At 35.9% G+C, this 18554-nt stretch overlaps 1 protein-coding gene across 3 annotated transcripts in view; it reads right to left on the bottom strand.

The window, feature by feature from the left end:
* nrg2b (neuregulin 2b) overlaps window positions 1-18554 on the bottom strand; it is an 87582-nt gene that overhangs the window by 13958 nt on the left and 55070 nt on the right. For all 3 annotated transcript variants that reach the window (XM_051127221.1, XM_051127220.1, XM_051127222.1), the window contains exons 4-5: window positions 5911-6031; window positions 1991-2049 (exon numbers count right to left, since the gene is read on the bottom strand). In XM_051127221.1, the coding sequence (XP_050983178.1) occupies window positions 1991-2049; window positions 5911-6031 (180 nt within the window). The remainder of the gene's footprint in view (window positions 1-1990; window positions 2050-5910; window positions 6032-18554) is intronic.

Here is an 18554-nt window from a genome sequence, read left to right as displayed (position 1 = left end):
TCGTTTTGCACTTCTATTCCTTGACCAGTGTTTTACTTCACTCTCTCCTACGTGCTTTCATGTTCATCGACTGTGCGTACTTCACTTTGCTCACCCACGTCCCACGTCATCGTTGCAACGCCACTCTCATCTGAATGCGCGTACAGTTAGCAGAAACTAGAGATTATGGTTTACAAAGTTTTAAATATGGATATTATTCTTACACAAACACATCAGTTTACTTAAGAAGGCCTGTATTAATCCCTCAAAGCCACATGAAGCAGTGTTAATTTTGTTTTGTATGATAAAAACTATGACGAATGATCTACTAACATTTTCATCAACAAATAAAAACAAGATGAAAATGTTAGGGAGGGACGAATTGGGAAGAGATTCATTCAAAACGAATCTGCTGCGTGGTTAGGAGGTTAGATGTATACATTTGAAATGTATCATAGCCTATTGATCTATCCGGCAGGACATAAACTGGCATACATTTGCTGCACGTCTCATAAACCATTAAAAAATGTCAATATCTTGGAGTAAGAAAAGACCAGACATATGGATAAATTTGACGATGCAAAAGACAAGTCAATTCGGTCCGGTTTTCTGAGCGCAGACACCGAAGCAGCGCCTCTCACAAAGCACACAAGTACTCTTACATGTTTCATGAATGGAGAAATACATACAAAATAATGTCGAATTGTCCGTTTTGATGAGTATTCACGTTAACACAGTCGATTATGTCTTAAGTGAATGTAAACAGTTGGGAGAATATCGGACATGTATCAGTACATTGCATCGGTGCATTCTGTTTTAAAGGGACAGCAGCCTAATTTAGTTGCTATTGTCTGTGGTGTTGATGTTAAGCAACAAAAGAAAGACAGAAAATCACTCTTGACTCACTTTATTAGCCCTAATAAAGATTCATGTAAATTTATTTATATAAATAAATATGTCTGCTTGAAAGAACGAAGAATGTGGTAAACAAGTTGTTATAAAGAATGCATATTTAGCCATATATAACCATTGGTATTTCACTGAAAAGAAGACCATGCTCTTGTTTCTTTATAAGAAGTGGTTTTATTTAATTTGAATATAAAAGCATGTTGCATGTCAAAGCAGTTAAATTTGTGTCTATCATGATAATATCTTAATATCAAACCTATACAATGAGTTTGGTCATTTTAGAGAAATGGTTAATAAATGCATTACACTAAAACTAAACCCATTAGATTTTAGCTGACTAAATCTACTGTAGATTTAGTCAAGAAAAATCGTATCATATTTAGTTGACTAAAACTAAACTAAAACCAAAACAATTCAGGTAACTAAAATATGACTAAATCTAAATGCATTTTAGTCAAAAGACTATGACTAAGACTCTATCAAAATTTGCTGTCAAAATTAATACTGGTGTGGAGCAGTTTTTATAATGGATGGACGCACTTTATTGGACTATAAAATCTCGACACCCATTCACTGCCATAAAGCTTTTTAAATATAACTCAGACTGTATTCGTCCGAAAGAAGAAAGTCACATACTTTCTCATTTTCATTTTTGAGTGAACAATCTCTTTAAGTGCAGTAATGTCCATGGGATTTTTGAGCTGATATACTTTTCTGTGGACACAGTTGCTATCGTTGAGCTTAACTTGTGTTGAACCCAAAACAATCCTTTAAATTATATAAATGATTGCCTGTCAAACATGTCATGAATTGTCTAATAGACTAATTTGTTAAATCTAAGTCTGCTCTAATAGAATATAATCTATGTTAACATGCTTTATTGTATCATCTTTTAATTCTTTTCTTCTTTATCTTTTTTTAATAATATATCAATGCACACTAAATCTGTTCACATCCATGAATGTCTTCTTACTAAACCAATATAAAAACTCTGAATGGACAAACAGACGCAGAAACGTACATGCGCACACACATCATAGCCAAACATGCAGCTTCAGAGCAGACAGACAGACAAACAGACAGGAAGAAGAAATGGACATACTGTAGAAACCGGCCATAACGGAGGTTTGACAGCGTTCACCGGTATAGTCATTTGGACACCTGATGGAGGGAAACAAACCCACAGAGGGAGAAGGAAGGAACGAGAGGGAAGGGGTAGAGGAGAGAGAGACATGAGGAGGAAGAAGAGAGAAAGAGAGACGAGAGCAGAGAAACATGCAGTTAGAACAACAGAGAACAACCCCAGCGAGCTGTTCCACCTGATGATGTCATCGCTGTGATGTCACAGCCCGCGGCCAAGCTGGACGAGTTTCAACCTGAGGAAAGAGGGTTCATGTCATTTCGTGTCATTTTTTGGATGGGACTAATATATATAAGAGCGTTGTGGGAAGCCTGACTCATTTTAATGATATAGAAACTGATTCAGATGTTCGGTTCAATTGGATGCAAATTCCTCAAGGGGGCGCTTAGCCGCCTCAAAAGCTGAGTCTTCCTTTGGGCCACAATCAAATATTATGACTTTTTTTTCTTACTGGACAAAAATATGCTTTTTAAATCTAAGTAAAAAAATAATTTTTATTTATTTAGTATTTTAAATGTATTTTTTAAATTATTTGTTATATTTATATTTAATTTAAAAAAATATATATATTTTATTATTATTATTTTTTGGTTATAAGTCACTGCAAAAAAGAAATTAGTTCTAGGGAAGTGTCTAGAATCATTTGTTTGCAGACGCCACTTGATTTGTTTGGCTACTTTGATCTAACGCAATAAAATTGCATTTTTTGCATGCCGTAGGTGTCCAAATACTCTATGGGGCCACTGTAGATCAAACATAATCAAAGCTAATCTGATGCTTTACATCTTTACTTCCTCATAAAATGCCAATCAGTTCCACTTCTGTGATCGTCTGTAAGACCTCACGTTAATGAGGAGACTGTCCTAGGACAAACAGGAGCAAAATCAAGTCCCTAAAAGCTTCATAATGGTGCCAAAAGCTTCGTCTAGTCACAGGTTTTCATTATTTATATACTGAGGGTATTTTAGAGTTCAGTTCTACTGGGGAATTCACCGTTCAGTCTGTCTGCAGAATTTACTGCAGAGGTCATTGGGACAGGCTGCATTTCATTTGCCTCAGGAGCTACAGTAACACACACACACACACACACACATACACACACACATTGAGATGACATGTTAAAGTGATGTCTCTGAAACAGAGCTAGAAGGTATGATATATATTCTGTACAATTGTAAAAATGTGCCAATCGGTAAGATTTTGCTAAACATTTTATATGGTGAACGATATATTTGTGCTATTTGTTAATGAAACATTCCTGGTTTAATTTTTTTGATGTGGGAAAATGTTGTTGGCTTTACTGATTATCCAAAAGAAGGTAAAAGTATTTAAACTATTTTAATATAATTCTACCCAAATTTCATATTCATAAATGGCAATTTATTTATACAAAATCTAATTTTATAAAATATGAATACCAGGTTATATTAAAACCAAACTGTATATTAACATTATTGGACACTCTCTAAAAAAAGACTTTAAATATTTAATAGATTTACAAATCATTTAAATTAAACATAGACTAAGTAATTTTGTACTTTATTTTGTTTTCTATATCATTAATGTCACCCAGATGTTTTTTTTCTGGTTATTTTGTTTTTAGATTATATATATGCACTACCCGTCAAAAGTTTTTGAACAGTAAATTTTTTTGCGTTTTTAAATTAGTTTAGTTTAAATTAGTATTTATTTGATCAAAAGTACAGCAAAAACAGTACAATGTTAAAATAGTTTTACTTTTCAAATACCAACTTCCTATTTGAATATATTTTAAAATGTAATTTATTCCTGTGATTTCAAAGTTAAATTTTTAGCATCATTACTCCAGTCACCTGATCCTTCAGAAATCTTTCTAATATTCTGATTTGCTGCTCAAAAACATTTATTATTATTATTATTATTATTATTTTGTTGAAAACAGCTGAATAGAAAGTTCAGAACTACAGCATTTATTCAATGGAAATCTTCTGTAACATTATAAATGTCTTTATCATTACTTTCAGCCAATTTAAAGCATCGTTGCTAAATAAAGCAAAACAAATAAAAATAAAATAATAATAAATAAATAAAAAATACAAATAAAAATACTGACTTTTGAATGGTATAGTGTATAATGTTACAAAAGCTTTTTAGATAATTTTTCAGATAAATACTGATCTTTGGATCTTTCTATTCATCAAAGCTTTCTGAAAAAAAAATGTACTCAACTGTTTTAAATATTGATAATAATAATAATACATTTTTTCTTTTTCTTGAACAGCAAATCAGCATATTAGACTGATTTCTGAAGGATCATGTGACACTGAAGACTTGAGTAATGATGCTGAAATTTATTCAAATAGAAAAGAGTAAAAAAAAATTTCAAAATTGTTACTGTTTTTGCTGTATTTTGGATCAAATAAATGCAGGCTTGGTGAGCAGAAGAGACTTCTTTAAAAAACATTAAAAATCTTACTGTTCAAAAACTTTTGACTGGTAGTGTATATGTACAATCAAATGAGGTGAAGTATGATTCATTAGAAAAGTATATCATTTACTGAATTTCCACCATGATATACTGTTACCATGATATAAAACATCTTATACTGTGATTTTGGTCATACCGCCCACCTGAACTGTGAAGTAAAGCTTCAGTGCTGTTGAAGATAAACTCTCAGGCATGTAAGTGAATCACTGTGTCAAGAAAGCCAAGAGCAACACACACTATTTTCAAATCAGTCCGTGCTTCCCTGAGGGCTATTAACCCTTATAGCCGCTCCAGACGCTCTGTTCTGTAAATTAAAGAGATTGACTCGACGAGTCACAGTTAAAGGATGACATCTCCCCAAAGGGTTTGAGCTTTAAACAGCTTTAATGGGTTTGTTTCTCTTCCTTTAAAAAATTGGCGCATACACCGTAAATCTGCACTGCCCTGTCCGAAATGGCTGATAAGAACAGAGCATTGTGTCGGCGGTATCACAGGGGAGCAGTAACTCAGCATGCTATTGATAACGCGGCTGTATACATCGACAGAGCTGACAGATGACACGGCAAACCCTGTCCCCTTCCTCCAGACCCTCAGACACACTGTCATCTCTCTGGCAATTAAAGCTCAAGAGTCCAAGCTCCAAGAGTAGCTAAATTTCTTTCCCAGCAAAGGCCCAACAATCATAAACTTACACTGTTTCATGAGCCAATATACTGTAGCACTGGGTGCCATTTAAAAATTAACGGAATTCCTTTAAAATTTAAATTGAAGCAGCAAATAGAATGCAGAACTGTATTCTGAAATTGAATTTAAACCTATTTTTAAAATTTTAAACTTGAGTTGGTAACTGATTTGCTTTGATGCAGTTTTTTGCTAAAATAAAACAAAATATAAATATTAATAAATAAAAAACTTAAACTTGTAAAACTTAAATGTAAATTAGAAATGTAGCCTTGGCAAATAATTTTTAAAAAGTTTAAAATGAACTATTATAATGACCAAAACTGAAATAAAAATGAGCTAAAAAAAAAAGCACAAAAAATTACAAAAGCACATAAACTACTAGTAGTACTACAACTTTAACTACAATTAAAATGAAAACTGAAAATATAAAAAATTAAGCAAATTCAAAATATTAAAAAGTACTATAACAGTATATAAATAATACTAAAATGTCACTGCTTCGATGGCAGGAAATTAATCCAAAATTCAATTTTTGTTTCATTATTGTAAATAGTATTTATTTGAATTTTTATAATTAACATGTTCATTTGACAGTCCTATTTGGTGTCTGGTGATGTCAAACCAAAGTGTAGTAAAAATAAACCCATAATCAATGACGTTAATATGAATTAAAGAGATTGTCAAATTTAAGTACGACACAATGAATATGTTCTGAATGTGTGTAACTTACTTGCAGGACAGCTGATTTATACCATGTATGAAATAACAGTCTCCACCGTTAACGCAGTATGTCTTCTCAGTTTCATTGCACTTCCTGGCATGACTTGAGCCCGGAGACAATGTAGTGGTTACTATAGAAACATACGGACACACACAAACACACAGAAAGTCAGATATGCGCATCATACATTAGTGACATTGTGAGAAATGTCTCAGTGGCTGTATTTAGAATGCTAGCAAACTGGTATACTGCACAGTACATGTGAAGGAAAAAAGGTACAAAAGCTTAAAGGTACATCTTTTTTTACCTTATTTACCTCTAATGATACACATTAGTACCTTAAAAGCATATAAAAATAGTTTAAAAGAACACATTATACTAACTTACGAAAGAGTACCACACCAGTGACAGTTCTAACCTTTTTCTGAGTGTATACATGGCCTACTGTTTTTCAAAAAATACCATGAGAAGCAGAATGCAACAATGATAAACACTTCAACTGTAGTATGCTACATTTTTGTCACATGGTTTCAGTACTTTTAATTCAATGAGCGGCAGCCAGTTCATTAAAATGTCCCGAGTTCTTAAAGGAATAGTTCCCCAAAAATAAAAATTAGCCCATTGTTTACTCACCCTACAGACATCCTAGATGTATATAACTTCCTTCTTTCAGACAAATGCAATTGGAATTATATTTAAAATTATCTTGGCTCTCCCAAGTTCTGTTATGGCAAAGGGTGGGTGTTTCTCTTCAACCGTCCAAAACAAGTCCAATAAAGTCCATCTATCCATAATAAAAAAAAGTGCTCCACACGGCTTTTTTTTCAAAACATCCATATCTAAAAAGTAATAATCACTTTAATCTAGCTTGTGCCAACTGGCCATACACGGAAGCAGCTCCAGGCGGCTAGCGTAATACATCGGTGTTGCGCATGCACTTGTGAGTCTCGTAAAAAAAACCAACGTTTGTTTACAGAAGCAAAGGAAGCAAAGTTTCCTTACTTTACAACGACGTCATACGCCATCTGCCCGGAGCTGCTTCCGTGTACGACCAGTTGGCACAAGCTAGATTAAAGTGATTATTATGTTTTAAATACGGATATTTTCTTACAAAAAATGATTAGAAATCGATTCATTACAGGAGGCCCCCGGAGCTGTGTGAGGCACTTTTTATTATGGATGGATGCACTTTATTGGACTGTTTTGGACTGTTAAAGAGAAACACCCGCCTATTGCCATGATAGAGCTTGGGAGAGACAGGATAATTTTTAATATTCCAAATTTATTTTTAAAACTCTGATTGCAAGTCATATACACCTAGGATGTAAATAATGGGATAATATTCATTTTTGGGTGGACTAACCCTTTCACTCACATAACACATAAAAATCGGTCAACAGGCATTCAGAGACAACCTTGGAAGTCGGGGAAGGTCTTGTTTTTTAAGTTTCATTACACTGGGAATAAAAGGTAATAAATACAAGAAAATTCTTACATATAGTCCCTTTAAATTTCTCAGCTGATATTGCTCTCAGTTCATAGTACACATGGAAGGTTAAGTGCATTGCATTGTGGGATACAATATTACACATAGTGTGCAGCATTGTTAACAAAAACTAAAACTTTTAAATTTAAATAAGAATAAATAAAATAACATCTAATATAAATATTAGAAGAAAACTAAAAAGTAAAAACTTAAAGCTGAAGTACTAAAACGAAATAATATATTATAATTATAACTAAAATTAAAGCTAAAGCTAAACTAAAATACAAGAAACCTAACAACTAATAATACAAAAATTGTATGCAATTTGCAAACACAGTATGCATACAAAATGCATTGCAGATTCTTCAAAAAATAGTAGACAGTATACCATTCTGAAGACATCCAACATTATAAAAACAGATGAATAAACTGGATTTGAAAAGTGGAGCAGAGGAAAATCAAACATTCATTTTACCAACCTTTACAACAGAATTTTGTTAAACATTCAAAAGATAATAAATATATATTCAAAAATTATATAAATATATCAAACTTCAGAGCAACAATTCTGTCATCAATTATTCATCCTCATGTTGTTCCAAACACGTATGACTTTCTTTCCTCCATGGAAAATTACGTTTTCAAGCTTCAATAAAAAAGGCATGGCCATAGCCAGCTATGAGGTCACCAAGGTCCAAACTTTTCATGTTCAAAAATAAAATTTGTTCTCTGAATGGCTAACTTGCTGTTTAAATGGGTCCTATTATGCTTTTTCACTTTTTGAATTTTAGTCAGTGTGTGGTGTATACATAGTTACAAAACTCAGTCCACTCCAAAGGGAGATATTTTGTTTTTTAAAAAAATAATTTTTGAAGAATTACAACAAACGGCTCCTTTGGACTACAGCGTTGTTTTCCGGGTGCTGTGATGTCACAACATGGCCCATTAGAATATCATTAAATAAAATCCCGCCTACAGAAATTCGAATGGTTAGGGGGTGGGTAGGAAAGAGGTGGGGGATTAGCCTAACTTTAGCAATGCAGTGCGGAGAGACTTTTCTGGGACTTTTCAGTGTGCGGCTGGTATAAATACAAGCATTGACTAGAGTGGCTGTGTCAGAGCCGTAACACGCCACAGACATGTGCAGTATAGAGGGTTGAAACACATGTCGAGGCACAGCTGATGTAAACACAAGCATTGACTAGAGTGGCCGCGATCATCTCTGGTGGCCGTGTCAGTGCCGTAATGTGCCGCAGACGTGTGCAGCGTGTGGTAAGAGATTTATTCATCATACAGTGTAGATAGCTTCACTTATATTGTGAGTGTTCTTTAAAATGCATAAACTTGCACTAGACTAGGCTAATCAGTGATGATGTTCTTTGATAATGTTAATGTTCTTTGCTCATTTTCTGTAGCTGCTTTTTGAATAACTAAGGAAATGTAAGCTTTATAATTAGTATATATAATAACTTACAATGTTTTTATGCAATGTTGTCACGTTAAATACGAATTAAATCATATTAAAAACATTAGGCTGCTTTTAGCCTTATGCTGGAGCTGGTTTCGAGCAATGAAACTAAGCATGTAAATAATTAAATAAATTAACATGATAACATCATGTATCTGCAATGTCGCAGGCTGACAATAGGACCCAACACTACTGTAGCGTCAACTATACTTTAATATATCCTCCAACTATAATGGAGCAGATGGAACTTGCTGCTTTGGCAAGGGGCGTGGCAGTACTGAAACTAGTGATGGGTCATTCTTGAACGATTCTTTCATTTTGAACAAATCTTTAATGTGACTCGGGACGAACGAGTCGTCTTGGGGAGTGATTCGTTCAGTGGCGCATGTGCAACATCCTATTAGGTTCTGTACTGGAATTAGTTCACCTGTTTCGAGTCTTCGGGTTTTTGGAGTCGTTTGTTCATCTTATAGAGCTGTCACGTGATGAACAAATGTCTCGAACCCGAAGACTCGAGAGATGAACTAATCAATTCATTTTCCGGCTCAGACTGCATAGGTTAAGCTTATAGGGCTGTCACATGATGAACGAACGACTCAAACTCGAAAACTTGTCAGATAAGATGCGAGGTGAGCTAATAATAGACTAAAGACCCAGGTAAACAATGAATTAATCTTTTCTGTTTCTTATAGCATTATAGTTTTGTTTTGTTTGTAGTGTGATCAACGTTTGTGTAAGCAGTAGATGTGTTAGGGAGGTAACACGTAACATTTTAATTACATTTTGCTAAAATGAACGAAATGATGAGAAAAAAGATTCGTTCATTTTGCTGAACGAGACTCAAGGGGCCGAGTCAGTAAAATGATCCAAACTTCCCAGGATCAACTTCCCATCACTAACTGAAACGCTGTCTAAGCTGTTCGCCAATCGCAAAGCACTGGGAGAGCTAACCAATCACAACACATTTCATTTTTCAGTAGGCGGGCCTTCATCAAACGCGGAACTAACCTAGCCATTTGTGCCAGACTGGGGCGAAAGGTATTGTAATAATGTACATTATGTGGAAAAATAATGCATTTTTCGAACCACCAAGCATGAGAGCATGTTCTAGTACACCCCCAAAACAAAATCAAGACTTTGTAAAAGAGCAAAAGAGCTGTAAAAAGTGTCTGCATGCATAGTTGAGTTTAGACAATTTGCAAGAATGTTTAGCATCTGTGGTATGAAAATGATCGCTGCTAGACGCTGGTGGAGTGAACGAGGTTTGAGAGAGTTGTGAGTGAGGGCATGGGCGCAGCTTTCGCTGTGTTGCCAGATCCAGCTATTATAAGTGTCTTTGGACTTATCTTTTCCACTTAATTTTACAAAGTTATCATCTATATAGCGAAGGCTATTAATGAAAAATATAACTAATATGTATTGTTGCATGAACACAACTGATAAAGTTATCCACCCCAAACCTATAAAGTATTAACAAATTTTGATGCAATAAATATGGTGTAATTTAACATTGCTCATCCCTTCAAAACAGAGAAAACATCTTCCACAAACATCTAAACGTCTGTCTCTTTTAGTGTTCAGTGAATATACTGAGTTGTATTTGTAGGAGTGATTATAGCACAATTCTTAACCCCACCCCAGACCTCACTCATTTTCAAACCCTGATTATGGTCATTACTAAAGGACTAAAGATTCTTAACAGAAATTTGGATGAACTCCTCATTTAACATAACAGTAACAGAATTATTCCTGTCTCTATCTGTACACAGCACTGCTAAATATTTCTCCAATATGGCAACAGAACTGAAACTGCAGACACACACACACACTTCCACAAAACACTGTATCATTCTGTATATAAACCAGAGTGAGACACACACTGCCAAATACACATGGCAGATGGGAGGATGTTCTCGCAGGCATCGCTGGCTCACAGCCACACCGAGGGTTCAGATTTTCTGCAGTGTGTCAGAGTCACGCAGAATCAAGCTGCGTACTGCAAACACCAGCACATCACATCTGGATCTCTGCAGCCAGAGACACGGGGAATCCGTGATCCAACCGTCTGCCCGGACAAAGAGCCAGACGGAGATAGTCAGAGAGAAACAGTCAAGAGTGACAGATATAAAGAGGGAGAGGGAGAACACTAGAATGCTGCACAGCAACACTATCTTTAAAAACAGTATGTGAAGCTGCATGCAGTATGCAATAAATATTTTTAACACTAAGGTACAGTGTTGTCACATTACATCACTTACATGGTTAAAGGATTAGTTCACTTCTGATCATTTCTTTGTCTTTCTTCAGTCAAAAAGGAAAACATTTCAGGAATTTTCTCCATATAGTGGACTTAAATGGGGATCAATAGGTTGAAGATCCAACATGCAGATTTAATGCAGCTTCAAAGGGCTCTACACAATCCCAGCCAAGGAGTAAAGGTCTTGTCTAGTAAAATGATTGGTCATTTTCTAAAAAAAAATGTAACTTTCTAACCACAAATGATCGTCTTGACCTAGCTTGACTTCACGCATTACATAATCACATTGGAAAGGTGACGTAGGTGGAAGTACCGACCCAGTGCTTACAAGGCGAACGTGCAAAGAAAGTCACCCTTTACAAAAAAGGTAAAACAACGATTTCAGACGATTTAGAAGTTTGAGGAGAAAATTAGATGGAGTTTTCACCCTACCATACATTTTTAAACCGAAGTACACAGATGAAGAACTAAGCATGCGTGACCTTTCCAATGTGATTACGTAATGCATGAAGTCGCAGATGCGCATCGCAGAGCTAGTGCAAGACTAGTATTTGTGGTTAAAAAGTATATAATTTTTTATTTTTTTTTTTAGAAAATGAGCGATTGTTTCGCTAGATAAGACCCTTATTCCTTATTGAAGCTGCACTGAAACTGCAATTTGGACCTTCAACCTGTTGTCTCCCATTGAAGTCCACTATATAGAGAAAAATCCTGGAATGTTTTTACCTCAAAAACTTTTTTTTTTTTTGACTGAAGAAAGAAAGACATGAACATGAGTAAATTATCAGGAAATTTGAATTCTGGAAGTGAACTAATCTTTTAATTTAGGTTAATTCAAGGCTGTTTTCTGCTTTTGATCCAATTCAGTGTAAGAATGTGTAAAATTACAATCAAATAATAAATCAAGAATGTTTTATAAATGGAATAGTTTTCTCAAAAATGAAACTATGCTGAAAATTCATCATTCATCACTTGTAACCAGTGCGTGATATGTGCATATTTCTCTCCTGATTCAGACAAGATGACTTATTAACAGGAGAAAGCAAAATTATGAATAGAGGACTCATATTTTAGTCTGAAACATTTTCATCTTATTGATGAATTTGTTTCTTACAAACTAACAAATACTTCACAAGATGTTAACTGATGGACTGAAGTCAAGTGTATTATTGTGATGTTTTTATCAACTGTTTGGACTCTCATTCTGACGGTACCCATTCACTGCAAAGGATCCATTGGTGAGCAAGTAATGTCATGCTAAATTGCTGAAAGTGAATACATTTTCAGCATTCATTTTTGTGTGAAATTGAAAGGTATCCTGTTATGAAAATAAGCATGGCTATTTAGCATTTTAATCCAATTTTGAGTAAAATGGTCTGAATTTGAGTCAAGGATGAGATGTTAAACATAGTCGCAAAGTCAAGCACACTGCATTGTGGCAGAGGTTCTCGAACTTGAACTGACGTCATGTGCTTCGTGCACATTTATGAGCGGATGGTGACGGCTGTCACGATCACAACCCTTTCCCTCACGAGTCGCAGATCAAGAGAGCAGCCTGCAACGCTCGTGTCTGTGGAGAATGGACCAACTCTGATGAAATCCATGGCAACCGACCAAAACAATGTTATTGTTACAGGAAAGTCTTTGAATAATTACGGAAGTAAGGAAATTATACATTCCGAACACATATGCTGATATGCTGTGTAAGTATTTACGGTAGCTGTTCCCAGATGACAATAAATAATTTTAAACCCATAAAAAATCCACGCCCCTCTTCCAATGTCTCCGCTTCCCTTAGTTTGAGAACCTCAGCATTGTGGGATGCAGCATTGAACACAGTGTGCTCTGATGAATACTGCACATTGTGGCAAATGTTGTAGGTCTGTGATTTATAACCAGTTATATGTGAACTTTCAGGGGTAATTGGAAACATCAGAATTGTCTTGTTACAATTTCTTGCAATTTAAAAAACAAAAACAACCTGTATTAAAGAAATAATGCTGATTAAACCATTTAAAAACAAAAATAATGGCTTTACACATTCAGTAGCTTTTTGCAGTTACACATACAGATAGATAGATAGATAGATATAGATAGTAACACATATGGTGTGCAGACAGCGCTGGGATATGTTGAGTGTTTCTAGATTAATATGACATTGACTGAATCTCCTGCTTTTATTGCACTTCCTCCTCCCAGACACCGGTGGTGCTGGGCACAATGCCTGAGAAAGAGTGTGTGTGTGTGTGTGTGTGTGTGATTGTGTAGTGTTTCTTTCCTCCTGTGTACTAATTAGTGACGTCAAAGTGAGCCAACAAAATGTTCTAGTGCCATAAAGTTACTACAGCTACACATCTCATCTGATGTGTGCAGTTTTAACTTCACATCACAGAAAATTCTGGCTCCTCGCAGCTCATGCAGAGAGTTACGCAAATGCACCTGAAAGGGTCCTACTTGACAGTTATTATTACAACATGTCATGCATTCATGTCATGTGGCAGTATCCTTTTAAATGGTACACGTTTGTACTTTATTTACCCCTAAATGGTCCATTCCAATACTTTAAAGGTACTTTAGCCTTTTTGTGACAGCTTTTGTACCATTTTTTTTTTTCAAAGAGTTTGTATAGTATCTTACAAATAATTAATTAATTTGCATGACGCATACTGGTCAAGCATGAGTCATTGGCTTTGCATTAGTAGCATACAAAATATTAAAGGGACAGTTCTCCCAAAATGAAAAATCTGTCATTAATTGCTTACCCTCATGTCTTTCCAAACCCGTGAGACCTGTGTTCATCTTTGGAACACAAATCAAGATTTATTTATTTTTTTTATGAAATCCGAGAGCTTTCTGACCCTGCATAGACAGCAACACAACTGTCCAGAAAAGTTAGTAAGGACATCATAAAATAGTCCATGTGACATCAGTAGTTCAACCGTAATTTTATGAAGCTACGAGAATAGCCTCTTTGTGTGCAAAGAAGACAAAAATAACAACTTTATTCAACAATTTTGTTTAAAAATGATAAAAAACAGTGTCCTTGGCCTTGAACGTGGTAGTTGTGCTGCTCTCTATACCAGGCCAGAAAACTCTCGGATTTCATTAAAAATATCCTAATTTGTTTCCGAAGATGAACAAAGATCTTACAGGTTTGGAAGGACATGAGGGTGAGTAAATGACAGAATTTTCATTTTTGGGTGAACTATCGCTTTAATATTACTAATATGCAGCAGTGAAAATAAAAATAACTTCACAAAAACATTCACTTTAAAGACTTCCACCATCTTAATTTCACAACTCAACAACCCGGGTATCATAGTTTCTCAAATACAAGTTCGCTTGGTCATTCATGTGCACATAACCCAAAATTATATTAATTATGATAATTTCCCTTCCTTGGAAGTTCCTACTTAGAAATAGAATATCAGAATAGAAAACTACAAACTAAGAAAAAACTTCTTCAGCACATCTGTATTTGAGCACTACTGTAACAAATTTAAAAGCAAAGGAAGCACATTAGGTGCTTGCCCTAGAGAATCATGGGAAATATAGTTTTGTTGCATAAGCCTGTCTCTTTATAAACCAGCAAGCTTTTCACTATTCGTTATAAACAGCATACGATATGCACAATCTGAACTCTGAAATTTAATATTCATCACAATGAAAACGTATTATAATCAGTTATGATATGATGGTGTTATATACAATTATTAAAAGGACAGTTCAAAATGAAAATGTCACATGGACTATTTTAACAATGTCTTTATTACCTTTCTAGGTCTTGAACGTGCGTTGCTCAATAAAGCAGAAGACACAACTTTGGTGAGACCGCAAGGAGTGATCTCGTACTGGACAGCCCACCACCTGAGCCCTGCCATTTCATAACGAGCTAATTAACTAATTAACATGCGCACACAAACACACAGCACAGCAAAGAGAGAGAACAGAGAGAGGGCATAAAGCGAGAACGAGAGATGTCTCAGAGCACAATAGCCTGTGTCTCTAAAGGTCACACATCACTCCAGCAGGAAATGGAGGAGAGCAAAACGATAGAACATTCAACCTTACATCTGTCTCAAGCATATGTCCTCTTCTCTGCAGTGACAGCGTGTGTGCTATCGAGCCGCTAGCCTATAACTGTTTCCTGTGAGACACACAAAGTGGCCAATCGGCCTTTGCACCTCAGTCAATTCTAAGGAGATATTTGTAATCTAGAAATACATTTAGTTCGAATCTATTAATTCTAAGTATTGGGGAATACGCAATATAATGTTTACATTTAAATCTGTATTTAGAATCTCTAACCAGATTTGAATCGATTTTGAATTTAAATCGATAAAGAATTAGAATTATTTGAAATTTATGGTACAGTTTTAAAGTCTTAAGTTTGGAAGTTTGAAGATAGATGGATAGATAGTTTGTTTTCTAATCAATTTCTTGGACAGTCCAATGTTTTCTGCAGTGTGCGACTGTGTGTGTGTTTGTGGACCATAACAGCATATGTCTTCCTCCACAGGGGGGAGATGGTGAGTTTATCCAATCATGACTGAAAGACAATAATGTTGATCAGGTGCTGCACTGGCAGTGCATCTGTTCTCCGCTTTAAATAGATCCAGAGAGAGGCTTTTAAAGACTGCACATATTTCCCTCCGTCTCGTAGTCCATCCTGGTGTGGCAGGATATTAGCTCCATTAGCCTTGGCTTTGAGCCGACGGATGGATGCGGACAGGCAGGAGAACATGATTCACGCCCCAGCGAGGGGGGTCGCGGGGAAGGCCGTAAGTCACACGGGGGGCCTGTACGGGGCATCCGATCCACTCTACTCAACCAGGTGCCGATCAATGACATCGAACCACTTACAGGCACTCCCCTATTCAGACGCCTTTCACAGACGTGTCCACCACGAGAGTGATCACACGCGCGCAGAAACACGCACATGCACATGCTGCAAAAATGCATGTGGGGGGAGGAGGTGGAGGGAAGCAGGACGGATGGAAAGACAGGCTAATGAAGAGAGGAGTGAATAGAGGCAGGATAGAGGAATGGGGGATTTGAAGGAGACACATTGTCAGGAAGGAGAGCCACTGACAGGAAAAAGAGAGAAAAAGGGGGGTAAAAAAAATACGGTGTGTTTGTACTACTAAGTGTCTCTGAAAGAAAGTGCAGTGTGTACTGTATACTGTACATTTGCATATGCATTAAAATACACATTTGCATAAAATTACAGTTGAACCACTAATGTCACAAGGTGTATTTTACCAATGTCCTTACTGCTTCTCTGGGCCTTGAACGTGTCAGTTGCGTAGCTGCCTATGTAGGGTCAGAAAGCTCTCGAATTACATCCAAAATATCTTAATTTGTGTTCCAAAGATGAAAGAAGTTCTTACGGGTTTGTAATGACATCAGGGTGAGTAATTAATGACAGAATTTAAATTTGGGTTAACTAGCATGCTATTTGTAAGCAGTAGACAATAAACAGTACATACTGTGCAGTTGGAGTAAGCAGCACACTAGTACAATTTGAACACAGGCAGAAGTTGACAGACGCTGGGCAGGGGTGGAGGCAGAGCAGCATGCGCAGGAGTGTGTTTTATGTCTGCGTTTGCGTCAGACTCATTAAGCTGAAGGCAGCAGTGCTGAGCTCTGGACGGTGGACTCATTCCTCATTTATCTCAACAGTAACACTGGATCCAGAATCATCAATTTAACATGACCTGTGTCCATGTGCCTTTGTGAGATGCGCTCATTCATACAAATATGTGTAGCAGCGCCATACAGAATCTGCAATGCATTTTTTATTTCCATTATAGGTTTTTCTGAGTTAAATAAAATGAGTACTGCAGAATAATTTAGTTTGGCATTTTGAGATTTGATTGAATTATTAAACACAAATTAAGATATTTTTGATGAAATTCGAAGGCTTTCTGACCCTGCATAGGCAGCAACACAACTGACATGTTTAAGGCCCAGAAATGTAGTAAGGACATTGTTAAAATAGTCCATGTGACATCAGTGGTTCAACTGTAATTTTATGAAGCTATGAGAATACTTTTTGTGTGCAAACAAAACAAAAACAACTGTTTTATTCAACAATTTCTTCTCTTTTGTGTCAGTCGACGTGTTTATTCTCTAAAGTATTCTCGTAGCTTCATAACTAGGGATGTAACGATATCAAAATCTCACAATATACGATAATATCTCGATAAGCAGGCCATGATACAATATTTATTGCGATATTTAAAATAAAAGTCAAATAAATACTTGGAAAAATGTTAAATGTTAAATTATCTGATTATCTTATCTACTGCACTTTGCAAGTTCAAAATTAAGAACTCCAACCCATGTTCTTAACTAAGAAAACTTAAAGGAGAAGTCCACTTCCAAAACAAAGATTCACATATAATGTAGTCACCCCCTTGTCATCCAAGATGTTCATGTCTTTCTTTCTTCAGTCGTAAAGAAATTATGTTTTTTGAGGAAAACATTTCAGCATTTTTCTCCATATAATGGACTGCTATGGTGCCCCGATTTTGAACTTCCGAGTACCCAGAAGTTACAACAATCTATCACACCACATTCAAGAGCGCCAAAACGGTATTTATTGCTTGAATTTTCTAATGAAATAGACAGAATTTAAATCGGAGACTTTGTTTCATATCAAAAGTAACACAAAGCTTAGCCTATTGCGATGTATTGGATGGAAGGCACACTATACTGTTCAATCATCAACTGAAAACAGCATAGACCAAAAGACTGATTGGGATTTACGAATAGATACTGATTCATAAAAATGAGTTGAAAATTTTTATGATCCTGTCCGTCAAAATGACAGACAATGTTAAAGTCTAACGCAACCTCTAATAATAGCCATATATTGTAAAACAATTGCGCTGCAAAATAAATGAAAATGAATATTTCGTAGGCATATTATTTTTGCTTTAAACTACGGTAGGGAAATTACAATACTTCTTTTCTCATTTCTACACATGAAAGAGATATTTTGAACTTGGACTGCAGTAACCTGTTCGCTGTCAGCAATTCTGCACTTTTAAGCTTTTATTTTGACGGAAATGGGCAGTAGACCTTTTATTTTAAAGGAAAATTCCAGCTTCAGTGAAAACAGGCTTATAAAAACGTGTCTCACTACAAATGTAGAGAAATGCTGTAATCATCTGCCATGAAAATAAAGCATAACAGGTGGCCATTGCATTCCCAAACGCGTGCTAAACTCACAGCACACGCAATAAACGAGTTCACTACATTCACTTTAAACGGAGCCGTTCTAAAGCTCGGAAAACACCGGATCACAAGCTGATCGCCTGAACGAAGTGCGCACTTTGCTTTGAAACGCGCAGCGAAAACGGACTTGATTAAGACATATCGTGCTTTCGGTTTTAGTTCGTTTGACAGATACTGTGACAAAGCATAATGGCCCAAAA

This window comes from Labeo rohita, chromosome 14 (genome assembly GCF_022985175.1).
Source record: "Labeo rohita strain BAU-BD-2019 chromosome 14, IGBB_LRoh.1.0, whole genome shotgun sequence".
NCBI lineage: Eukaryota > Metazoa > Chordata > Actinopteri > Cypriniformes > Cyprinidae > Labeo > Labeo rohita.
Note: the sequence above shows the minus strand (reverse complement) of the source record. Positions and strands in the feature narration are given on the sequence as shown.